A 20,457-nucleotide genomic window follows, 5' to 3' on the forward strand; every position below is an offset into this window, starting at 1 on the left:
AAAGAACATTTTTTTTTTTTCGTTTTCTTTTTTCCTTTTAATATGCAAAGAGCACAAAATGGACCCATCTACAAGGCCTGTAGTTGGGGTCCCACTCAAAGCAGACAGACAATTTGCACTGTAGTTTCAATTGACACCCTCATGCTATCAGCTATCCGTATGATTGTTTGTCTACTTTTGCATACTTCTTTACATATGCCTATTTGGGGTTGGATTCAGTGCAATACAATATCTGATAAAAATTAATTTTCCATTTTGTGTATTGCATTTCAGGTTAAACCCACAAAACGAAGCTGCCAAAAAAGGTTTAGACCGCTTGGAGAAGCAGATGAAGGTGTGTCCTTGGTCTATTACTCATTGTAGTTTATTGTTTGAAACCCAAAAGCCTCATTCAGCTTGATGTGTGCATTGTCAATTGTCGATGTCCGACATCATAGCTTCAGTTAAGAATGACCAAGGAGCCTGCAAATGAGTAGAGCCGATGTGATATAGGATGATGGAAACTATCATTGGATGCAAGATGAAAGATCAATTACACATTAATTTCAGCAATCAACATGTAAAATCAAGTGTATCCACATAATAGATTTGGAAATTCAGATTTATAATACGAAGATCTTAGGTTATCACATATGCGATGCACGAAAATATAAAATAATTCAAGAGTAGCCCACTTGGAAGTAGGGATTTCCAATCTAGCATGGGTAGTGCAACAACCACGTGGATAGACAAAGATGCAAGCAAAAATCTGGTTTGGGGAAAGGTTCACAAAAATTCAAATTTTCATTAGGGTTTTGTATTCATGGGTGGAGATTTAAGAATGAAATTTTTTTAGGAATTCAAAGGATCTAGGGATTAGGGAGTTTTGGAGAAAAATGAAATATGGAAAACCCCAAATGGGGGCCCACACGTGTCTAGGTAAAGGAGAAGAAATAGAGGGATGATTAAGTGGGGTTTTGATGGGTTAAAAGGTTGTAATGGAATGGAAAATAGGAAGATAATAGAAGAAGAGAAATTCCTTTTGAAGAAGAGAAAGATGAACGATGTACCTTGGGGAATCCACCACCAAAAAAGCTTCTACCCTTCCGCAGTTCAATTAGAAGGGAGCGTTTCTCATAAATTATAAAACACAAGGAGGAAAATTCATTCACACAAGAGAGCTTTCCTCTTTTATTTTTTTTTTCTCTTCTCAATAATACCACTAGGGTTGGACCTTCGCCTCTCCCGTGCTTTTATAATTAAAAATTTGGAATAATTACAACTATGCCATTTACTTAAGTGAAATGACCCATCATCCAAAATAAGAAAACTAAAACATTTATTATCAATCTCAACCATCAAATAAATTCTAAAAATAACAAAAACCATAAAAAAGCAAGGTTAGAGTACAAGGGGCCCATATCTAGAAGATATGGTGGCTCGATGGCCTGATCGACAAGATCCAACGGTCGGATTGACACGAAATAAAAATCCTATGACTAAAATGGTCTCCTAAGCATCCCACATGCATCATCCCAAAGTGGGTCTTCCTGATGTATGTCCAATGCGTGTGGGGTTTTCAAAATGGCCCGGCGGGTTCCATTTGGAACTTGTCTCTCATCCACAAAGAAAGCTGCGCTGATGTGGGTGGTCGTATCCGTCTTTGGTACCCCCGAGTAGGTCCTCTGATGTCCCCATCACGATGACTAGATTGGTTGACCCAAAGACTTGTTTGAGTCTTCAACTGAATCAATTTTGTATATAAATTATGACAGATGCTCACATCCAACTGCTTGTTCACTAATCTACCATCCAATCAGTGGATAATTTCCATCCTGTCATTTGTTTTCAACGTCCTACCCATCCAAAAGGTTTGCTTCACCATGAGGATCATGTTGTGCAAAAATTAGTTTGATCCACTCATTAAGTGGGCCACATATGCTTTTTGTTTATATAAGTGGCTATCCTTTTGTTTACTATGTTGTGGCCCACCTGATGAGTGAATCAGACTGATCTAACACTGGGTGATTCTCTTACTGGGCCATATTATTGGAACTTATCCTCTGCTTGTATGGTAACCTATCGCCCGTCCAGTTGTATGTGATCACTTCCCATTTAAATGCTTAAATAAATATTATCAAGAAATGGAGTCGAATCGGAGTCTCAGTTACACTGAATCTGTAAGTGGACTCAGACTCGTTGTTTCATCTAGTCAAAGTCGAGTCAGTGATATTGAGCTACGGATTTGACAATGTACACCTGGAAGCATGATGAGCAACAATCTTTCCCTCACACATTCTTTTCATTCTAAGGGATTGTTTGGCAGCTTGCTTGGGAATAAGAATCCAAATTCCTGTTAGTGGTTTTTGGCAACCTCAATCCTGTGGAATCCAGAAATTGTGTTTTAGTGTTTGGCAACCTGGATTTGTGGAATCCAAAATTTTTTTAAGGGTCACCATGATGTGAAAATGACATCCAATCTGTTTACCATGTGCATCCTCTCATGTTTTCCATGGTTTCCCCAAAATAAGGCTGACCAATAACTCAGCTGGGCTATACTAGAGGGAACAATTGGGACGCCTACCATTGAAAGCCTTCCAGATTACCCGTGGGCCCCACCTTTTTATACACCATCTAATCCATTCAGAAGATGTTTCTAACCCAAGATGCATGGACACCCCAAAATTAGGCCATTCCAAAAGTCCGGTGGGCCATGCCAGAGGGAATAGTTTGAAAATTTTGACAGTTAGGTTGGATTTGGAATTCGTGGATTTGGATTTGCAACCCAACTTTTTGAAAGGAAACGATAGTGGCTTGACATTAGGATTCAAAATCCTTCAAATCAGGCAAAAAAGTGGCTATCAAACATGAGAATTGGGATCAAGGTATTCCATATCGGTAACAATGGCCGTAATAGTCACCACCATTACTGATACAAGTATCGGTTGTAATGGCCGATATGGGGGCGTAACAATCATTACGACCCTGTAACAGTTCAAAAAAAATTTTTTGCCCAAAAATTCAGCATAAATATCCAGAAAATCTAGAATAATGTAAATATTCCAAATATGTATCCATTTTTTGTTTTGAAAATGTTTATGGTAGCGTAGCGGTCCACTCTTTAATGAGGGTGTGTTTTGGGTTGTTTGGTGAATTTATGAACATGGTTGTCTCTAATGTTTACACATCATAATCAAGCATTAGAATTAGAAATCGGGGGGAAAATGCATTTATACCACTTTTTTCGATTGTTTGAAAAAATACACCTCAGATCTTCTATTCGCCCAAATTACTTCAATCTACTATTTTAATCTTAAGGACTATAGTATGAGTGGCCGAAATCTGCTGTGGAATGATGTATGAAAGTTTTTGGAATGAGAAAAGTGGAAAAATGAGGAAAAATTGGATTTACATAGAAGAAAGAAGTGGCCGTTTTTCGACTGTTATGGGGTAACGGCCGTTACCGTCCCAAAAAACCGACTGCCTTGTTTCACCCCAATATTGCGTAACTATCATGGCTGTACCTATATATATCGGCCTTTACGGCCATATCATAACGGATACAGAACATATTGATTGGGATCTTTTGGATTTTGGAATGCAAGTCCGCCCTAAATCAGGTTGCCAAATGACCCCTTATTAATATTATTGGATTTTTAATGCAAAATACCTCAATAATTCTGATGTTTGCTAAATGATGCCATTTTGACTTTTTAAAGTCAAAAAGGCTGAAATTGTGGGGTGAAGAGGCTGAAGTGGCCCCATCCTTTTTCTGAAAAATGTAGTTGGGTTTTGTGAGGCCCAAATTGTCTGTATGACATCCAACCTGTCCAGCAGGTGCATCCCATCATGATGATCAAGTGAACGGAAAATCAGGTTGATCCAATCATCAGGTGGATCACACATGAATTTGGAGGTTTTTGAGTGGTGCACGTGTTTTATGGTGTAGCCTACATGATTGGATTAGCCTGATATTTGTTCATCTGATAATCATTGGGGCGCACCTGCTGGAAGGGTTTGATATCTTACGCCATGTGGGTTGCGCAATTCTCAACTCTACTTTCTAGGGGAAAAAATAAAAAAAGATGAAAGGTATTTTGGTCATTTCATCCCCAAGTAGTACTTTTCAAACTTCTTAAGAAGTCTAGGCATTGTTTGGTAAAATCAAAATTTTGAGGAATTTTGCCATAGAATCTGCCAATATCCTTTTCCATTTCTGCCGTGGCTTTTCTATTGCCGACCCAAGGAAGTGTTGTTGTAACTTGTAAGTGTTCATTTTCAGATTTGTTTGTGACTGCTGAACTTGTTTGAGCAGGGATTGGATCCAGATGCGCCAGATGAGGATGAAGAAAATGAAGTTGAGGATGCTGATGGAGATCAGGAAGAGGCAGAACTTATATGAGAGGAGACCGTTCTATAAACGATGAGGAACTATTATCTTCAACCGGATGATATACGAGTATGCTCATTTTTTCACTGTCCTAGTGGGATGTGGGGCTGAATGATCCAAATAGTTGGTCCGATGCAGTGATGCTTCGCATCATGGATGGACCATCCTGCACATTGGAAGATCCTAGGCACCGATCTTGGGTCTATTTTCAGGCGAGTGTCAGATGTTGATGTGTCTCATCCCAACTGTTTATTCTCAAGTTATAAGTTGAAAGGTCAGGATTGCCCTACAGAGGAGAAATTCGTAGCTTGGTTCATCCATGAAGGGGCCAAGCAGACCAATGGTTTGGATCATTGAACCATGGGGCCCACTTGTACTAGCTAAAAACCTGAGCATGCCATTCATATCATTGGCTGTGGATCATATAATCCTTAATAATGATTAGCAGGTGGTTTAGTAGGGATACGGCAAGTTAATTGAACTGCTAATTGGCATAAGCACATGCTGTGAAGGGAAAGCTCTCTCCCCCCCCCTCTCTCACACACACACACACACACACACACACACACACAACGACAATTGCATGCGTGGTATATAAGTAATTCAAATTAAACTGTCCATATTATGGGTCCCTGTATAGATTTGTCATGTATCAAAAATTACACTTCTTTGATTATTTGACTATCAGATTGGTGGACATTTATTGGACGGTTAAAAATGAAATATTCAGCAGTCGTGTTTCAACAGACAAGTGTTTGTGAATCAGAGGTTAGGATTGTTCAACCAATTTGATTTTGGGACTAGGAGACTGAGTTTCACAATTAAGTCGGCTTAATTTGAATTAATGTCTGCCACTTGTACAAGTTATGAATCCCTGTGAGCAAGTGTCACAAGCAGCTTGAGTATTGAGCAACTCCCTTTTTGGGGTTGCTTGCCTTTTAACAGCCTGTAATCGGTGGTAATTGGTGTGTTTGGCGTATATTTGATGTGAATTGGAATCAAATTCACATAAAATACATCAGAAGTCTTTTTTTGAAATGTGATTCCATTTCATATAGATTCCAACAACCACCAATTTGCAAATCGCATTCCTCTCTCCCTCTCCACCTATGCATTCCAAATATATGCTGGCAAACACATTGACATAAATTTCAATTACAGGCTAATTTCGATTCGCATGGATTCTATGTTTATTGCCAATGCATATCGAATGCACACTCTCAATCCAGGCATAAAGATAATGGCAAAGGAAAAGAAGAGAATTTGATGAAGAAGAATGTAAAAGAATACTGTGGGAAAATAACCCCATTTAATTCACAAACCGGTAGATTGGGATTGCGCATTGATGGGTTACCTCTTAGATAGGCCATTGCCTAGAAATTGCACTGATTAAGTGTTAATACCCATCTGATCAATAGCCTTACTATTTCAAAACAAGACCTGGCCTTGGGCTAATTTTAGGAGCCAGGCTCAGGCCCTATGGGGCACACCCACCAGCTGGCCTTCCGTTGCCGCCCATGTGGCTTGTTTGGAAACACTTCCTCATAGGGAGGTATCAACAAAGGGGAATTTCAAGCCTGCATTTTTGGTCGACTCCGCAAAATACAATCCAATTGGTTTATGCTGAGTTGGCATTTTAGCACCTAATTGTCGGAGGGGATATGAGATGGGTTTCCAAAGTGCATCCAAATGTGAACAAAACAACAGCCGTTTGGATCAAAACTGTGTTTCGGACTCAAATGGCCATACTGAGAGTGGTGTCCAAACAGGCTCTAAGTAACTTATATTTCGCTGCTTGCTTATTTATATTTAATCTAGATTTGGTAACTAACTCTGGCCTCTTAAAATACAACAAGGCAGAGAGATGTGGAGGAGAAGAAACATGGAGGACTCCATCGAAGCGAAAACTGGTTCCCGTGGCATACTTGCTTGGCTTCTGTACAGTCACTCCTTAGATTCAGGTGCATATGCAAGCTCTGGCACTCCTTAATACATGTCCACATTTTATCTACTCGCACATTGATCATGCGAAAATGGACCCGTATCTCATTTGGAACTGATGATGATGGTTATTGACGCACACAAAACTTCTGTGTGAGACAAGTGTGGGCTATTTACCTTTGATTTGGTTTCAGATTTGATCCTTCGACTAAGGAATATGAAGTGGTCAAGTTGATGAATCCTCAGCCAGGTTTGGCTACTGTGCTCTGGGTATCAGTGCATGGAGAACGGTCAGCATGGCTCCCTCTCCACTCTCTACCGATCATCCTGTTCCCATGCAGGACCCTTCATTGGAAGGCCAGCAATTATCATTACGGCCACACTCATATAGTGTCATTTGAATTTGGGCATGAAACATTCGGAGTGGTACCACGCCCCGCATGCCTCGCGACCAAAAACTGGGCTAGACTTACTCTGGTAGAGCTGGGAGAGTGTCTATGCATAATCGATCGAGATTTCAAAGACCGTAAGATGATGGATTTGTGGATACTAAATACTGCAACTCCATCACCTCCTTGTTTGTGGATGGTGTTTGCTATTTAATCAAACACCAGGCCACGCATGCCAACAAAGGTCCACATTTAGTCAATCGTGTGTGATGAGGATAGTGCAGGCGTGCCAGAGTTGTACTTGACTTAGTTGGATTGAACCCTTTGCAACCCCAGGCGTTGATAGACCAATTAAGAATGGATATGTGAGATCGACTACCTTCCCAACCACCCATTGTTGTAGGTGATCGGGCAATTTTAGAAGGGGTGGGGTTTATTCTTATGAATGGGAACTCTTTGCCTTGCGTTAGGGCCTTCTTCTTTCAACGATGATTGCTGTATTTCTCAATAGAACAATAAACTAAAGAGGGCCAACAATGCAAATTTTACTGATTTGTATTTAAAGTTTAATACAATCATCATATTAACAAAATAAGCAAAGAAATAAATAAAAGGGATAAATACTTATGATCGCTTGTATGGACAATCAATTGAGGCAGATGGTCAATAGATATGACCGAGGTGTGATTTTTGAAGTGATGACTTGGTTAATTGGGGATCCGATGACAATAAGTCATGGATATTAATACTAGTCCTAAGCATACTACAACGATGGTGCAGGGTAGTAGTAATCTAAGCTTAACTTAAACTCCAAACATTCTGCAGTGTGACTAGACAAAAGTAGAGGAACTAAATTAAGATAAGTAGTATTGTGATGTGTAAAAAATTGTGTTTGGCATGAGTAGGGGTGTACATCGAGTCGAACCGAGTTGAGCTGGCCTCAGCTCGACTCGACTCGGCTCGGCCATTAGCTGACCTCAGCTCGAACTCGGCTCGGCCCGATCCTTGAGCCTAATTGGCCAGCTCGGCTCGGTTTGGTCAGCAGCTTGGGCCATTTCGAGCCAAGATTGAGCCGAGTTCGCCATTGCAGCATTTTCACAAACATCTGACTGTACCTTCAAAATCTCACTGTATTTGAGACAACAACAACGGTTTTGCAGGTATTTTATCAAACACCTTCTAAGCAACATAAAAATCAAGAAAAAAAAAGAGTGTTGGTTTCATATACATACTTTCCTTACTACCAACCACACTTCTTTGAGTCATTTCATCAAACACTTGGTGAGCAACATCAATATCAAAGTAACCGAGTCATCGAACTGGTTCGATCCAAGTTCGATTCAAGTTGGGTTTGATCCAAGTCAAGTTGAGCGGGGGCCAGCTCGAACTTGGCTCGAACTCATTTTAGAGCTAAAAAAATCAGCTTGACTCGGCTCGAACTCAGCTTCCAACAAAGTCGAATCGAGCTTTTTCGAGTCGAGTTGAGTCGAGTCGAGCGAGCTAACCGAGCTAGCTCGGTTCATGTACACTTCTAGGCGTGAGGTCTCGAGTTCTTAATTGCGTGCTGCTTTTATATCTCGGGAGGTGGCAGACCCTTGTTTGGTTTCCTATTTGGTTCAGGATCCTTGACAATTATGGTGTGGAATAATTTTCTGATCTTCCAAGCATGGCAAAGAAATCTACAAGGGTTATGGTATAAAACCGTTTTCAAATCTCCTTGCCAGCATGATTGTAGAGACCCATGGATGTTACGAGATCATTCTCACTAGATCCGAATTCCTCATAATGTTATTCAATTTTTCTTTCATTTTGAGAAGGATCTACTTCTTGAACCTTTATAATCACCATGAAAGCGCCGCTCGTCACTAAGATCTCTCACCATGATTGCTTTGACTACACGTGCCACTCATTTTAGGGTCACATGTCACTTGTTGCAGTGTCTTATCTTCAGATGTGCTTATGGCTCAGTACCATTTTGCTTTTGCCAGGTGGCATGCCACCGAAGGATATGGGGCAAAAGATATCCTTAGTGCGCATGTAGGATTTTGTCCATTATTTAGTATGTAATGTCGACACATGGCGGCATCTTATTAGTCCGTGTGGATGTGCCGAGACAGGTGTATATAGATGGGATTCGTATTATGGCTAATTTTACTCTCTCCTTTCAAAAGAGGGATTGGATAGGCCAACCATTGATGATCTCTCTTTTACTTGGATTTACTTTAAAGACGGGGCTTCTCTGGAGAAACCTATTCTTCCTAAAGAAATTCGGGCTACTGTTTTTTATTAGCTAGGGATAAGGTCCCTGGCCCTGATAAATATCTGTTAGCCTTCTTCCAGCTTTTCTAGGATTTGGTTCAGCAGGAAGTGGATGCTTTCATCCAGGATTTCTTCCTTTCTGGTTACATCCCATCGGAGATGGGCTGCTCTTTTATTGCCCTAGTTCCCAAGTTGGAAGGTGCCAAGAGCCTTAAAGATTATAGACCGATCAATTTGATTAGTAGTTGCTACAAAATTTTAGCTAAAATCCTGAGCTCTAGGATTAGGCAGGTTCTTCCTAAGGTTATCTCCACCTAACAAAGTGCCATTGTGTTTGGTGGATTGTTCTCTGTTGGCTTATGAATGCACAGATTCTTATTGTTGGGCCAACAGGAAAGACATCCTCTGCAAATTAGCTTTGGGGAAAGATCGTGTTGGTTGGAAATTCCTGAATTACATGTTAGCTCAGTTGGGTTTGGTGGAAACTTGGAGAAGATGGATCATGTGTTATGTCTTTTCGACCAAGTTTTCCGTCTTGATACATGGGTCCTCTTTTGGTTTCTTAAAGGCCTCTCATGGTTTAAGACGGGGAATCCTCTCTCTCATTTCCTCTTTATTATTGTATAAGAGTCTTTCACTAGATACTAATCAGGGGGTGGGAAGTTGGGTTGTTTAGAAGGTTCACAGTTTATAACTTCCCTGTTAGGATCAACCATCTCTAATTTGCAGATGACATTCCCATCTTCCACGGACCTTCCGAACCATTGATAATCGGCCTTGTTATGGCTATCTGTTGGTTTGAGATTGTTTCCGGTCCCAAGATTAACCAAGCTAAAAGTGAATTTCCGGCATCCACACTTCAGATGAAGAACTAATTGCCCTTGTGGCAGTTTTTGGATGCCAAGTGGGATCTTTTCCATCTACCTACCTTGGGTTTCCGTTATGTGTGAAGAAGCCTGCTCTGCACCGTTAGGATAGGGTGCTGGAAAGATTTGAATGTGAATTATCCTCTTAAAAATGTAATCTCCTTTCGCTGGGAGGTAGAATTAACATGATCAAAACCTTCCTGTCCAACATGCTGCTTTACTTCATGTCTTTATTCTGTTGTCCTAAATCTATGTTTCCAAAGATAAACTCAGGAGGTTCTTGTAGCAAGGTGATTCTCCCTCTTTAAAATTTCCTCTCCTTAAGTGGGATGAAGTTTGTAAACCGTCCTCTGAGGGAGTGGCATAGAGTTAATTCAGCTCTATTAGGTAAGTGGAACTGGCATTTTGTTTCTGAGGAAGATTTCTTATGGAAAAACGGTTATTGTGGCCAAGTATGGTGTAGAGTTGGGTGGGTAGTGGATTAAGAAATCTTCTCTGTATAAAACTTCTGCCCTTTGGAAGTAAGTGGATAAGCTAGCTGCCTTGGTCTTTGCAAATCTTTCTTCTGCCGTGAGGAATGAATAAGGGTTGGATTTTGCTCTGAACCTCGGTGTGGTCTCTCTCCCCAGAGACTACTCCTCAACTCTAGCTAGTCTTTGCCCCTACCCAAACATTTCTTGTCTCTGATTGTTTTTCCTTTTCTGGAGTTGGAGTGTGGACTCCTCTTTCAAAGAGACCTTAAGGATGACGAAATTGCGACTTACTCTTGCTTCTCTCTCGCTTGCAGAAGTTCGAGCTAACCCCTGATTCCCCAAATTCAGCCTCATGGAAGCTGGGAAGAGGTGGTGTCTTCTCCGTGTAAATCTCCCCTTTGGAACCTGCCTGCTGAGCTGCACGGGTCTTTTGGGGCCCCTTCGAAGGTCTGCGCCTTTGTTTGGTTAGTGGGAAGGAGTCGAATCCTTACAATCGACTACCTTCAGAAATGGGGATTAGTTGTCCCGAATGCCTGCTGCCTTTGCCTTGATGACACGGAGTCTGTCTCCTGTCTTCTTCTCCACTGTCCTTCGGTTGTTTTCACCAGGTGTGGAATCCTGAAGCAGGCGGAAATCTCCTAGGTCTTCACATCAGATCCTGGGAGGTTAGCGAAGGTGGGTAACTCAAAGAAGAGGGGGCGACTCTTGTCTCCTTGCAGCCTTCTGGGTCATTTCGCTTGAGAGGAACAAGCATTGTTTCAACAATGCGATCAGACCTCCCAGAGGGGTGTTGTGTACAGTCTTTCAGTTTGTTAAGAGATTGGGCCCCGTATTCAGTTGGTTTTTCCTGTTGTGAACAGAAATATCTAGTCATCCCTTTGTTTTTCCTGTTGAATTCAAATTGTTCCTGCATTTTCGTAAACAGCTATTTGCATGCCTCTGATTTAAGGGTTTGGGATGGCTCAGTCAAAGAGATTTTTGGAGCACCCATGGTTAGGCACTGTTTTAGATCCTCAGCAATCAACAGTTAGACCCACCTTGAACATACCTTGGCCCAAAAGAAAGGCTGGTTGGCTTAAAATGGTGGGCCACACGTATCTGATAACAATGTATGGTTAGAATGCGTTCACAGGTTCACATTCAGCCAATACGCACGGCGCACTCGATGACTTGCCCGTCTTCATCATTTGGCAACCTGCATTTTCACCTGGACAACAAAGGGCCCAGATTGCAGGCGCATGATACACAAGTTTGCAACTTGCAAGTGTGGTGCAAAGAATACTGCCATTAGTCAAAACATCTCTCATCTTATCTTAGCATATGGTATCCTTCTTTCCAATGAAAATAATGTATAGCCACTGATAAATAGCAAAATACAAGTGTGGTCCATCTGATGATTGAATGGCCCTGGTTTTTACCCAAGGTGATCCTCATGGTAGGGCCGAGCTATTGGATGGGGTGGACGTCGCACGGACATGAAATGTTTAAAAAGAGAACAACATGGGTTTCCCGTAACATTAGCAACAGTCAAAAAACTAAATTATGGAATGATTGTAAGGTAATGAACACAAGCAGAAATAAGATAACCAACACCTTTATCCCCAAACCTCCCTACCTAAACAAATCAGCCCAACTAATGACAGATTGGAAATCATGGAATCGAGGCGTGGCCCAAAAAATTTCAAGAGTTCTGATCGTGTAAAATCACCACTTCCAGTGACTCCATTGCCAAATCAGCATACAATGCACTTGTGGTTCTATTCCCAACCCCACACCCCAATGAAGGTTTAGGGTTGGACGGACATTCAAACTGAAATTCTTCTAATGGATCAAAAGCAACACAGGCCTGTCCTTCACTTGCCCTTCAGTTGCTGCCTGTAAGTGCCCCCAATACCCAAAAACTGAAATTCCTCTTACAGATTGAAAGCAACCCATACCTGTTCTTCACTTGCCCAGTTGCTACCAAAATTTCAACCTCCATTGCAAATGAATTTCCAACTAAAATTTCCCGACCCACAATAAAAAGAATCATTAAGGTATTGAAAAAAAATTCACTCTAAAACACTTTAGTTGGCAGTATTTCATTTTACTATTTGAGGTTTGGTTGGAAGGGAACAATTGCATATTTAAACCCTAAGAAGTAAGGGAGATTCTGAACCAACTATAAAAATGCTGTTAAACAAGTTGCTACCGGGTCAGAACTCAAGATCGGTGAGCACAGTTCCAAACTCCAATGGATTCGTAAGTTTGAGAGCGAACCACACATACAGGGAAGCAAATGCTGTAGTAGATATTTTGGCAAAGTAGGGGAATTTCGATAACCAGGAATGGATGAATTCTACTTCCTCTTTTATTTTGGACTTCTCTTTTTTCTCTTTCTTTTTTTTAATATTGATAGTTCTAGATGTGTTTGCTAGACCTTTTCTAATCTTATTAGAGCTCGACTTGCTGTACCATACACCTGCCGTATTTGCAGGGTGATCCAAACTGTCGTTCATAGGGGACTTCTGTGAATGGCTCGTGGACCAAAAATCAGCAAACCAACAATCCTAACCTTGGGGGAGAGGAGATCAATTTCGCATAGGATCAATAAATTTTCATACTCTCGGTGTTTTTTTTTTTCCAGTTATGGTGGTCTAAAGTATTCATTCATAGGGGATGCCAACAAAAGGCTGATAGACCAAAAAATCACAGCGGTCAGATAACCTTAACCATTTAAAAATGGTTTAAAAAATCATTAAAAATCTGAAGAAGTGATTTGCATGATTTTTTGAACATGGTTGGATTGCCCAATTCATTGCAATTTTTTTGCTTGTGTAGCCTTATGAGAAAAGAAGGGTTCAAATCATCATACATTCTGATTGCATGGTTATATATAGGAAACCTGGTCATCACAGGAAAGAACACCTACTGGGAGGGCTAAATATAATGCAATATCAACATAAGGATTTAAGCACAAGAAAAAATACAACTTGAGAAAATTTAATAACTAATGTAGAATAACATAAAAGCCCATCACCTACACCAGGTGACGGCATCACCACTTGCATGCGGGCCTATCTTTCCTGCCAACATGCTGCTTGTGAAAGACATCCATACGGTAAGCCTCATCATGAAGATCAGGACAGTCCACTCATTCGATGGGTCACATCTGCATGTTGAGTCAGCTGCAATTGTCCACTGATTCCAACAGTGTGGCCCACCTGCTGAATGCACTGGCCTGATTTGTGTGAGACTGTGAGGTGAGCTTCATGATGAGGCCTACCATTCAGATGGTACAGAAAGATATGCCTGCATGACAAATTATCATGCCGTTGCCTGTAAGCGATCAGTTCTCAAATATCACACCAGTCCTTTTCTTACTAACCAAGCTACATTTTGAGGGACCAAAACCTTAAAAATGAGTGTTGAAAGATACAACTGGGATTACCCTCCCATTCGTGTGCATGTAAGATGATTACTACTCTTGAGCTTGAACAAAAGCATCCCAAGAAGCAAAAGATTTCTTCTCTATTTTCCCCCATTTATTGGTTAGCAAAAGCATATTTGACTTTGTCTATCTGGCAAAGATCCAACAAGGGAAAACCCTCACCTGAACAATAAGCGCAATCTGTTTCAGCTTTCAATATAAAGCTGCATAATCTATGAAGCAGAGAACTCATAGGAGGCTTTCGGGTGTTTGCCATATGGTCATGTTAGCATTGCATGAATCTGTCGCCTGCGACGATAGAAGCTTTTCCATTGCAAGCATGTTAACCTTGCATCAGACTGCTGCCTTTGATTAGATTCTTTTTATCTCATTCTTCCCACAACACCTACATGACCAAATACCAGAAGAGAATCAGTGACTAGTAAAAGAAACTTTGAAAAAAGGACAAGTCTAATAGAACTTGTTTCACACTAGATGATTTCAGCTGTTCATGCAGCAGTTCTGGTCTTTCTTTTTACCCCCAAGGATTATTTTCTTCTTCTTTTTTCCTTTTTTTATTCTTTCTTTTTAAAGCTGTCCTACGATTTTCCTGGTGAAGCAAATCTGGAGTATTATTCTGTGGAACCCTGGAAGCACTACATGATTTCATAGAATTTTGCTAAGCCAAAATATGTGGACTCCAATCCACACATGTGCAGCTGTATGTGCCATATTGGCATGCGTGCAAGATCCAAGGCACCCATAAGGTGAGCCCCCACGACCATGCAGGTGCACTGGACCAGTAATGGTTGGTGCAATCAACATGTTGGCCAAGTGTCTTTCTTTCCCTTTTATTTTTAATTTTTAAATTTTTTTATGGTGAGGCTTACCTAGTCTTTGTTGCAATGACCAAACCATAATTAGCAAGACACCATATGGTGAAATATATGCCGTTAATTGTGTTTCAATCAACAACAAAAAAGGTCAAATAAAAAAATGGCAAAAGGGAAATGAGCAAAACACAAAAAAGGTTGGCTACCCAGCAAGTCGAAAGACTGGTATTGGAAGCCTTCCATCTTCGTATTTGGATCTTCCACTGTGTATAGGGAAGCCAGATAAGCATTTCTGGGACAATGTGATGGAGAGAATTGAGAGGAAATTCTCAAGCTAAAAGGGCAGGTACTTGTTGCTTGGAGGAAGGGCAACGCCCATCAAAGTGGCCATGTCCAACATGCTGTTGTTGTTCAAGTCTCTCTTCTAATGCCCACCCAGTGTTCTTAGCAGAAGAGAGAAGATTTAGAGGTTGGAGAGGTTCGAAATATAGACATAATTTCATCACATGAAATGGTGTGATATGTGCATGCCTACTAATGAGGGTGGTGCAGGCATTAGGGACTTGAATCTTGCCTCATTGGGGAAATGGTTGTGGAGATTTGGGGTAGAGGAAGATAATGTTTCGAAATAAGTTACTGCTTACAAATATGGGTTGGAAGTAGGATCCTGGTTCACTAAATCTACCTCTATGTATAGGCATCGGAGGCTTGGAGGGTCATTTTAAGAATCGTCAATTGTTTCTGGAAGGAAATGATGTTTATGTTGGGAATGGATTTCGTGCTTGATCTTGGGAGGATCCTTGGTGTAGTGACTCTCCCCTCTTCGTTTGGCTTTTCCAAGACTGGCTAGTGTTGTTGCTGAGAGAGAGGGCCATCTCCCAGTGTTTCATGATCCTGGGAGGCTTGTTGGTTTGGTCTCCCCATCACATAAGCTTTCTCGAGGATTGTGATGGAGGACATGATGGGCGAGACTTCTTGAGATGTTGCAGAGCAAGCTTTTGTTTGTGGTTGATAAGAGACTGTGTGACATGGAGGTTGGGGAGGTTTTTTTTTTTTTTTTTTTTTTGTTACATGGGTTGCGCTCTTTGGCTCATCGGGCTACTCACTACCTGGCCTGATTAGGTTAAGGTCTTGTCAGGTCTGGGTCTTGTTGTTGAGGACCGTGACCCAGATCTGATCAGGTCCAGTACCCAATGGTATATCAGGTCTTTGGACCTTGGTTTCAAGTTGGGTCGGGGTCAGATAAGGGCATTTACATGGTCGGGACCACCCAATGGATGGAATAAATCACACAAACATGTGCCCCTTTGACACAAGCGTGGTGTGGGGCTGTCTTACGTGCTTGACTTGGAAAACCTCATTAAGTTGCTTAGATTAATTAATATATAATTTTTACTAATAAAATTAACCCAGCCCCGACTAGACCCATTTTGTAACTGGATCCAAAATTGTGGAACCGAACTGACGTGATTTCAAAAACCGATCCAAACACTTGGACCTTTACCAATCAAAATAGGGTTGATATGATGGGGACATCATACACACGCCTCCTCTATGCACGTATTCGAGGAGGAGGCGAGCCCCACTTTCGATTTGGATCGACGACGACATCTTTGGAGGACCCCATAATTAGGGGGCTGCGTTATGGAGCGTTGGAGTGGACCCGATCATCACATAGATCCTACCATCGGATCTCATGATCGTGGCCCACTACTTTAGATGATTTAGGATTTTGAGTTTTGATTATTTTTATTATTAAAAACATCATGAACGATTTTGATTGCTTAAATTAGTTGTTTTAGTTTTGGTATTAGTGTGTGCACATGGCGCAAGGGTAGTTTTGTCTTTTTGGACATAGGGTTTTCTTATAAATAAAGCAATCCCATGTATGGACTCTCATGGTATTATGAATAAAAAAAATCCTGCGTTTCTTCCTCTCTCTCACATTGAGTTGAAGGATCAAATTGGGTGTGAAGTCCTCCATTCCTCGAAGGGTTAATAACCGTGGTGTGAAGCCACACCTGCTCAAAATCATCACCATCTTCTTCCGCATCTCATCCATCATCCTCAACACCCCATCCACCATCAGATTTACCAATTTTCGCATCAAAATTCTCTCCTATAGCGGTGCACAAGAAGGTTTTCAGATTTTGGCGCATCTACAGGGCTGAAACTTCGGCGGTGTACTACGCACAAACCATGTGCCAGATCGAAGTGATTTTTGGTATGGAAACAACCCACCCTTGGCCGATCCTAACCTAGGAGTCCTTTCCCGATTTTGTGGGCTCCACACACGTACGGACGTCCAGTCACACACGTGCATCCAGACCAACCTGCTGTCCAGCGTGCGTGGCCCATCCTAGGTCCTCTTTTTCCCTTTTTTTTTTTTTGGCTTAAAACCTCCCCATAGGATCCCCCATTAATCCTCTACCTAATCCCCCTTAGATCTATCCCTAATATTCACTCCTAAACATGATCAACAGGTGGTACAATGGAATTGTTAAACTTGGGAATTGCTAAATCAATCCCTGTACTCTCGAATACCTTGACCGATCCCAAACCGTCATCTAGAAAACCTCATAATCCGAAATCCATAACCCAAAAGGGTCCCAAATCTCAATTTTCCCCAATTTTCAAACCCTAGATTTTCCCCTAAATTGAAACTTAGCGAATCTCTTGAGTTGGGAACAATCCTATGCAAGAATGGGTGATTCTTACACTCATTTGGGCTTGTTTGGCTTATAATTTTATTTGATCCAGCCCTAATGGTTGTGTAGGCTTGGACCCCCATAGATTCCCCTTCTTGAATGTTTGATAGTATGTAAGATGTGGAATTTTGTGACTATTTAATATTGGCATAATCACAGACTTGATTTCTTGCACTCGATGGTTAATTTCATGTCCTGCATCATGGTACCTGCAGGTCACATTAACTTCTTTTTTTTTCTTCTTCTTTTTTTGTGTGTGTGTGTGTGTGTATGTGTGTGTGTGTGTGTGTGTGTGTGTGTGTGTGTGTGTGTGTGTGTGTAAGGATGACAACTTTATTAGAAAACGGCAAGCCGAAAAAATGAAAGACAGAAAAAGCAAACAAAGAAAAAAAAAAGATGAAAAGATTGCAAAAGCTGTAGCCCCGACCCAATCTACTACATTAGCAAGGGCTCTTAAGAAAGCATTCTAGGAAGAACCACATGTATCTCAGGAACATATGTTATGCCTAGATTGCCATAGACCAACCAAGAGGAACATTCTCCATCTCTTCTTTGAAACTGCCACTAAGCCTCCCTCATGCCATTGGACAAATAGGTTAGCTATCGACTCTGGGAACACCCAATAGACTCCAAAGTGCCCCAACACACTGTACCAGAACTCCCTTGAGAAAGGGCAATGTATAAATGAATGATTCAATATTTCTTCATCTCTCCAATATAGATAACATCAATTCACAATGGTAAGGTCCCTTCTCTGCAAATTATCAATGGTTAGAATTCTATTCCACCCCACAAGCCAAGCAAACGCCAACACCTTTGATGGGACACCATAGGACCCAATGGGGAAAGTATGCGCCTTTGCATCAACTTGGACATACCTGATGAGCGACAATAAAGTGACTAGATTGAAAACGTTCCGGATTTCAAGTAAGACCAGTATAGCAAATCATCCCCACTCGAGAAAGTGACTCCTGAGACATGATGAAGCAACTCCAATAATTCACCAACTTCCTCCTCCCGGAGATCTCTTCTACATTGAGGCACTCAAACACCAGTAGGATAATCAAACCAAGATGCTACTGAAGCATCTAGATTTGAGGCTACATGTGCTAACCTTGGGAATCAAATTAAGAATGAGTTTCCTATTCATACGTTCTTCCATAATCTAACCTTGGACCCGTTTCCCACTCGAAAACCCACCCTCCTGATAACCAACCCCTTAAGGGTCATGATGGATCTCGACACAGACGACCCTTTGTATAGTGGAATGTGCTTAGGCCACCACCCCAATCCCTCAACCCCATACTTTCGTACCAAGACTTCCACAAACCCCCATTCTCTGCCCCGAACCTCCAAATCCATTTACCCAAAATAGCTTGGTTCATTAATTCAAGATCCCGAATACCCACTCCCCCTTCATCCTTTGATTGACATACATCAGACCACTTCATGAGATTATATTTAAGCTCAGACTCCCTACCCTGCCATAAAAAGGTCCTTTGAAGTTTCTCCAAGACAGAGAGCACCTCTTTTGGACACTTGAATAAGGACATAAAATAAAGTGGAAGGTTAGCTAACGCTGTTTTCATGAGGAGAATTTTTCCACCCAAGGACAAATATCTACTCTTCCACGCAGATAATCTCCTTTCTAATCTTTCAAGCAAGCAAAAGATTCCACTTCCTCCCGACATAGATCTATACCTAGCAGTTTGGATTTATGAAGATTTACCAAACGACCCAAAACTGTTTCGAAGATGAATATTGCCTTTTTGAGATTATCAACTTGGTTAACCTTCACGTCAGAAAATAATATAGTATCGTCTACAAACTAAAGATGTGATACTTGAAAGACCTCTCCATTCACTTTGAAGCTGCGAAATAAACTTTCTTGAACCCCCTTAGATAGCATCCTGCTTAGTGATTCAGCCACAATAACGAAAAGGAAGGGGGAGAGAGGATCTCCTTGCCTTAGACCCACAGAGGATTTCAAAAAACCTTCGGGAGAGCCATTAATTAGAATTGAAAACTTGGTGGAGCCCATACATATAATCCAACTCCTCCACTTTACTCTGCAACCCATACGATCCAACAAGTAGTCTAAAAATGCCCATTCCACATGATCATAAGCTTTCTCCAAATCTAGCTTGCACACAACTCCCCTACTACCTTTGTTGTGCCGCGAATTGATAACTTCATCAGCAATAAGGGAGCTTTCCAAAATCTGCCGACCTTTAACAAAAGTCCCCTACTCTTTTAGATATCAAGTGACCCAACGTGGATCTGAATCTAGTTGCCAGAATCTTTGCTAGGATCTTGTAAGGAGAGGAAATGAGACTTATCGGCTGAAAGTCCTTGATGCATTCCACCCCTTCCTTTTTAGGAAAAAGTGCTATAAATGTCACACCCATCTCCGAGGCAAGCTTTCCATTCATGTTGAATTCGCAACAAAAAGCCACCAAGCGAGACCTAACAGTTTCCCAAAAAATTGGAAGAACGCTAACGGGAAGCCATTAGGTCCCGGGGCCTAGTTCCTACCCAAACCTTTAATAGCAGATTTAATCTCCTCCTCTAAAATTACCTCTTCCAAAAATTTTGCCCCACCACTAGACAGGGATGAGAACTCGAGCTCATCTTAGCTTCAGTCTTTGCAGCCTTGGATCTGAAAGAAAATTTTGTAATAAGACGCAATAGCTCCACAAACTTGCGTCTTACCTTCGATCCGGATCCCATCTTCCACTACTCACTCTATCCTGTTCGCACAAGCTCTAGTGCTGGCATAACCATGGAAAAAATTGACATTGTTACCCCCCCTCCTTGAGCCATGTGGCACATGATCGTCATTTCCATTTTATTTCTTCTTCCATCAAGTAGTTATTGTAATCTCTTCGGATGGTATCCCTACGATTTCTTTTAATATCAGATCCAAGGCTTGAATTTCCTCCAAAAAACTATCCATCTCTGCTTCCCTGTTTCGGAAAAATACCTCTTTCCAGCAAGCAATTTTACCTGAGGAGACAATTTTTGGAATAAAACAAAACCCACTAACCTGATATGTGAAAGGATTCCCACCATTTAATAATCACCAACTCCTTGAAGCCTTCAACTTCAAGCCAAGCTAGTTTAAACCTGAATGGTCTTGGACCACAACTTTCCATCTTTACTTCTAGCATTATTGGGTAGTGATCGGATATGGATTTGGGCAGGCCGCTT

The 20,457-nt window shown here is 41.3% G+C and overlaps 2 protein-coding genes across 3 annotated transcripts in view; one reads left to right on the top strand and one right to left on the bottom strand.

Annotated features, from left to right (window-relative positions):
• The window catches only part of LOC131230906 (anaphase-promoting complex subunit 7), a 39,924-nt gene extending 34,804 nt beyond the window's left edge, over positions 1 to 5,120 (top strand). For both annotated transcript variants that reach the window (XM_058226926.1, XM_058226927.1), the window contains 2 exons: positions 274 to 334; positions 4,295 to 5,120. In XM_058226926.1, the coding sequence (XP_058082909.1) occupies positions 274 to 334; positions 4,295 to 4,381 (148 nt within the window). In that variant the 3' untranslated portion in view covers positions 4,382 to 5,120. The remainder of the gene's footprint in view (positions 1 to 273; positions 335 to 4,294) is intronic.
• Positions 5,121 to 13,787: 8,667 nt separating this feature from the next.
• The window catches only part of LOC131230875 (uncharacterized), a 34,696-nt gene continuing 28,026 nt past the window's right edge, over positions 13,788 to 20,457 (bottom strand). Inside the window, exon 5 of the mRNA XM_058226901.1 lies at positions 13,788 to 14,112. Within this exon, the coding sequence (XP_058082884.1) occupies positions 14,079 to 14,112 (34 nt within the window). The 3' untranslated portion in view covers positions 13,788 to 14,078. The remainder of the gene's footprint in view (positions 14,113 to 20,457) is intronic.

This window comes from Magnolia sinica, chromosome 17 (assembly GCF_029962835.1).
Source record: "Magnolia sinica isolate HGM2019 chromosome 17, MsV1, whole genome shotgun sequence".
In the NCBI taxonomy this organism is placed as follows: domain Eukaryota; kingdom Viridiplantae; phylum Streptophyta; class Magnoliopsida; order Magnoliales; family Magnoliaceae; genus Magnolia; species Magnolia sinica.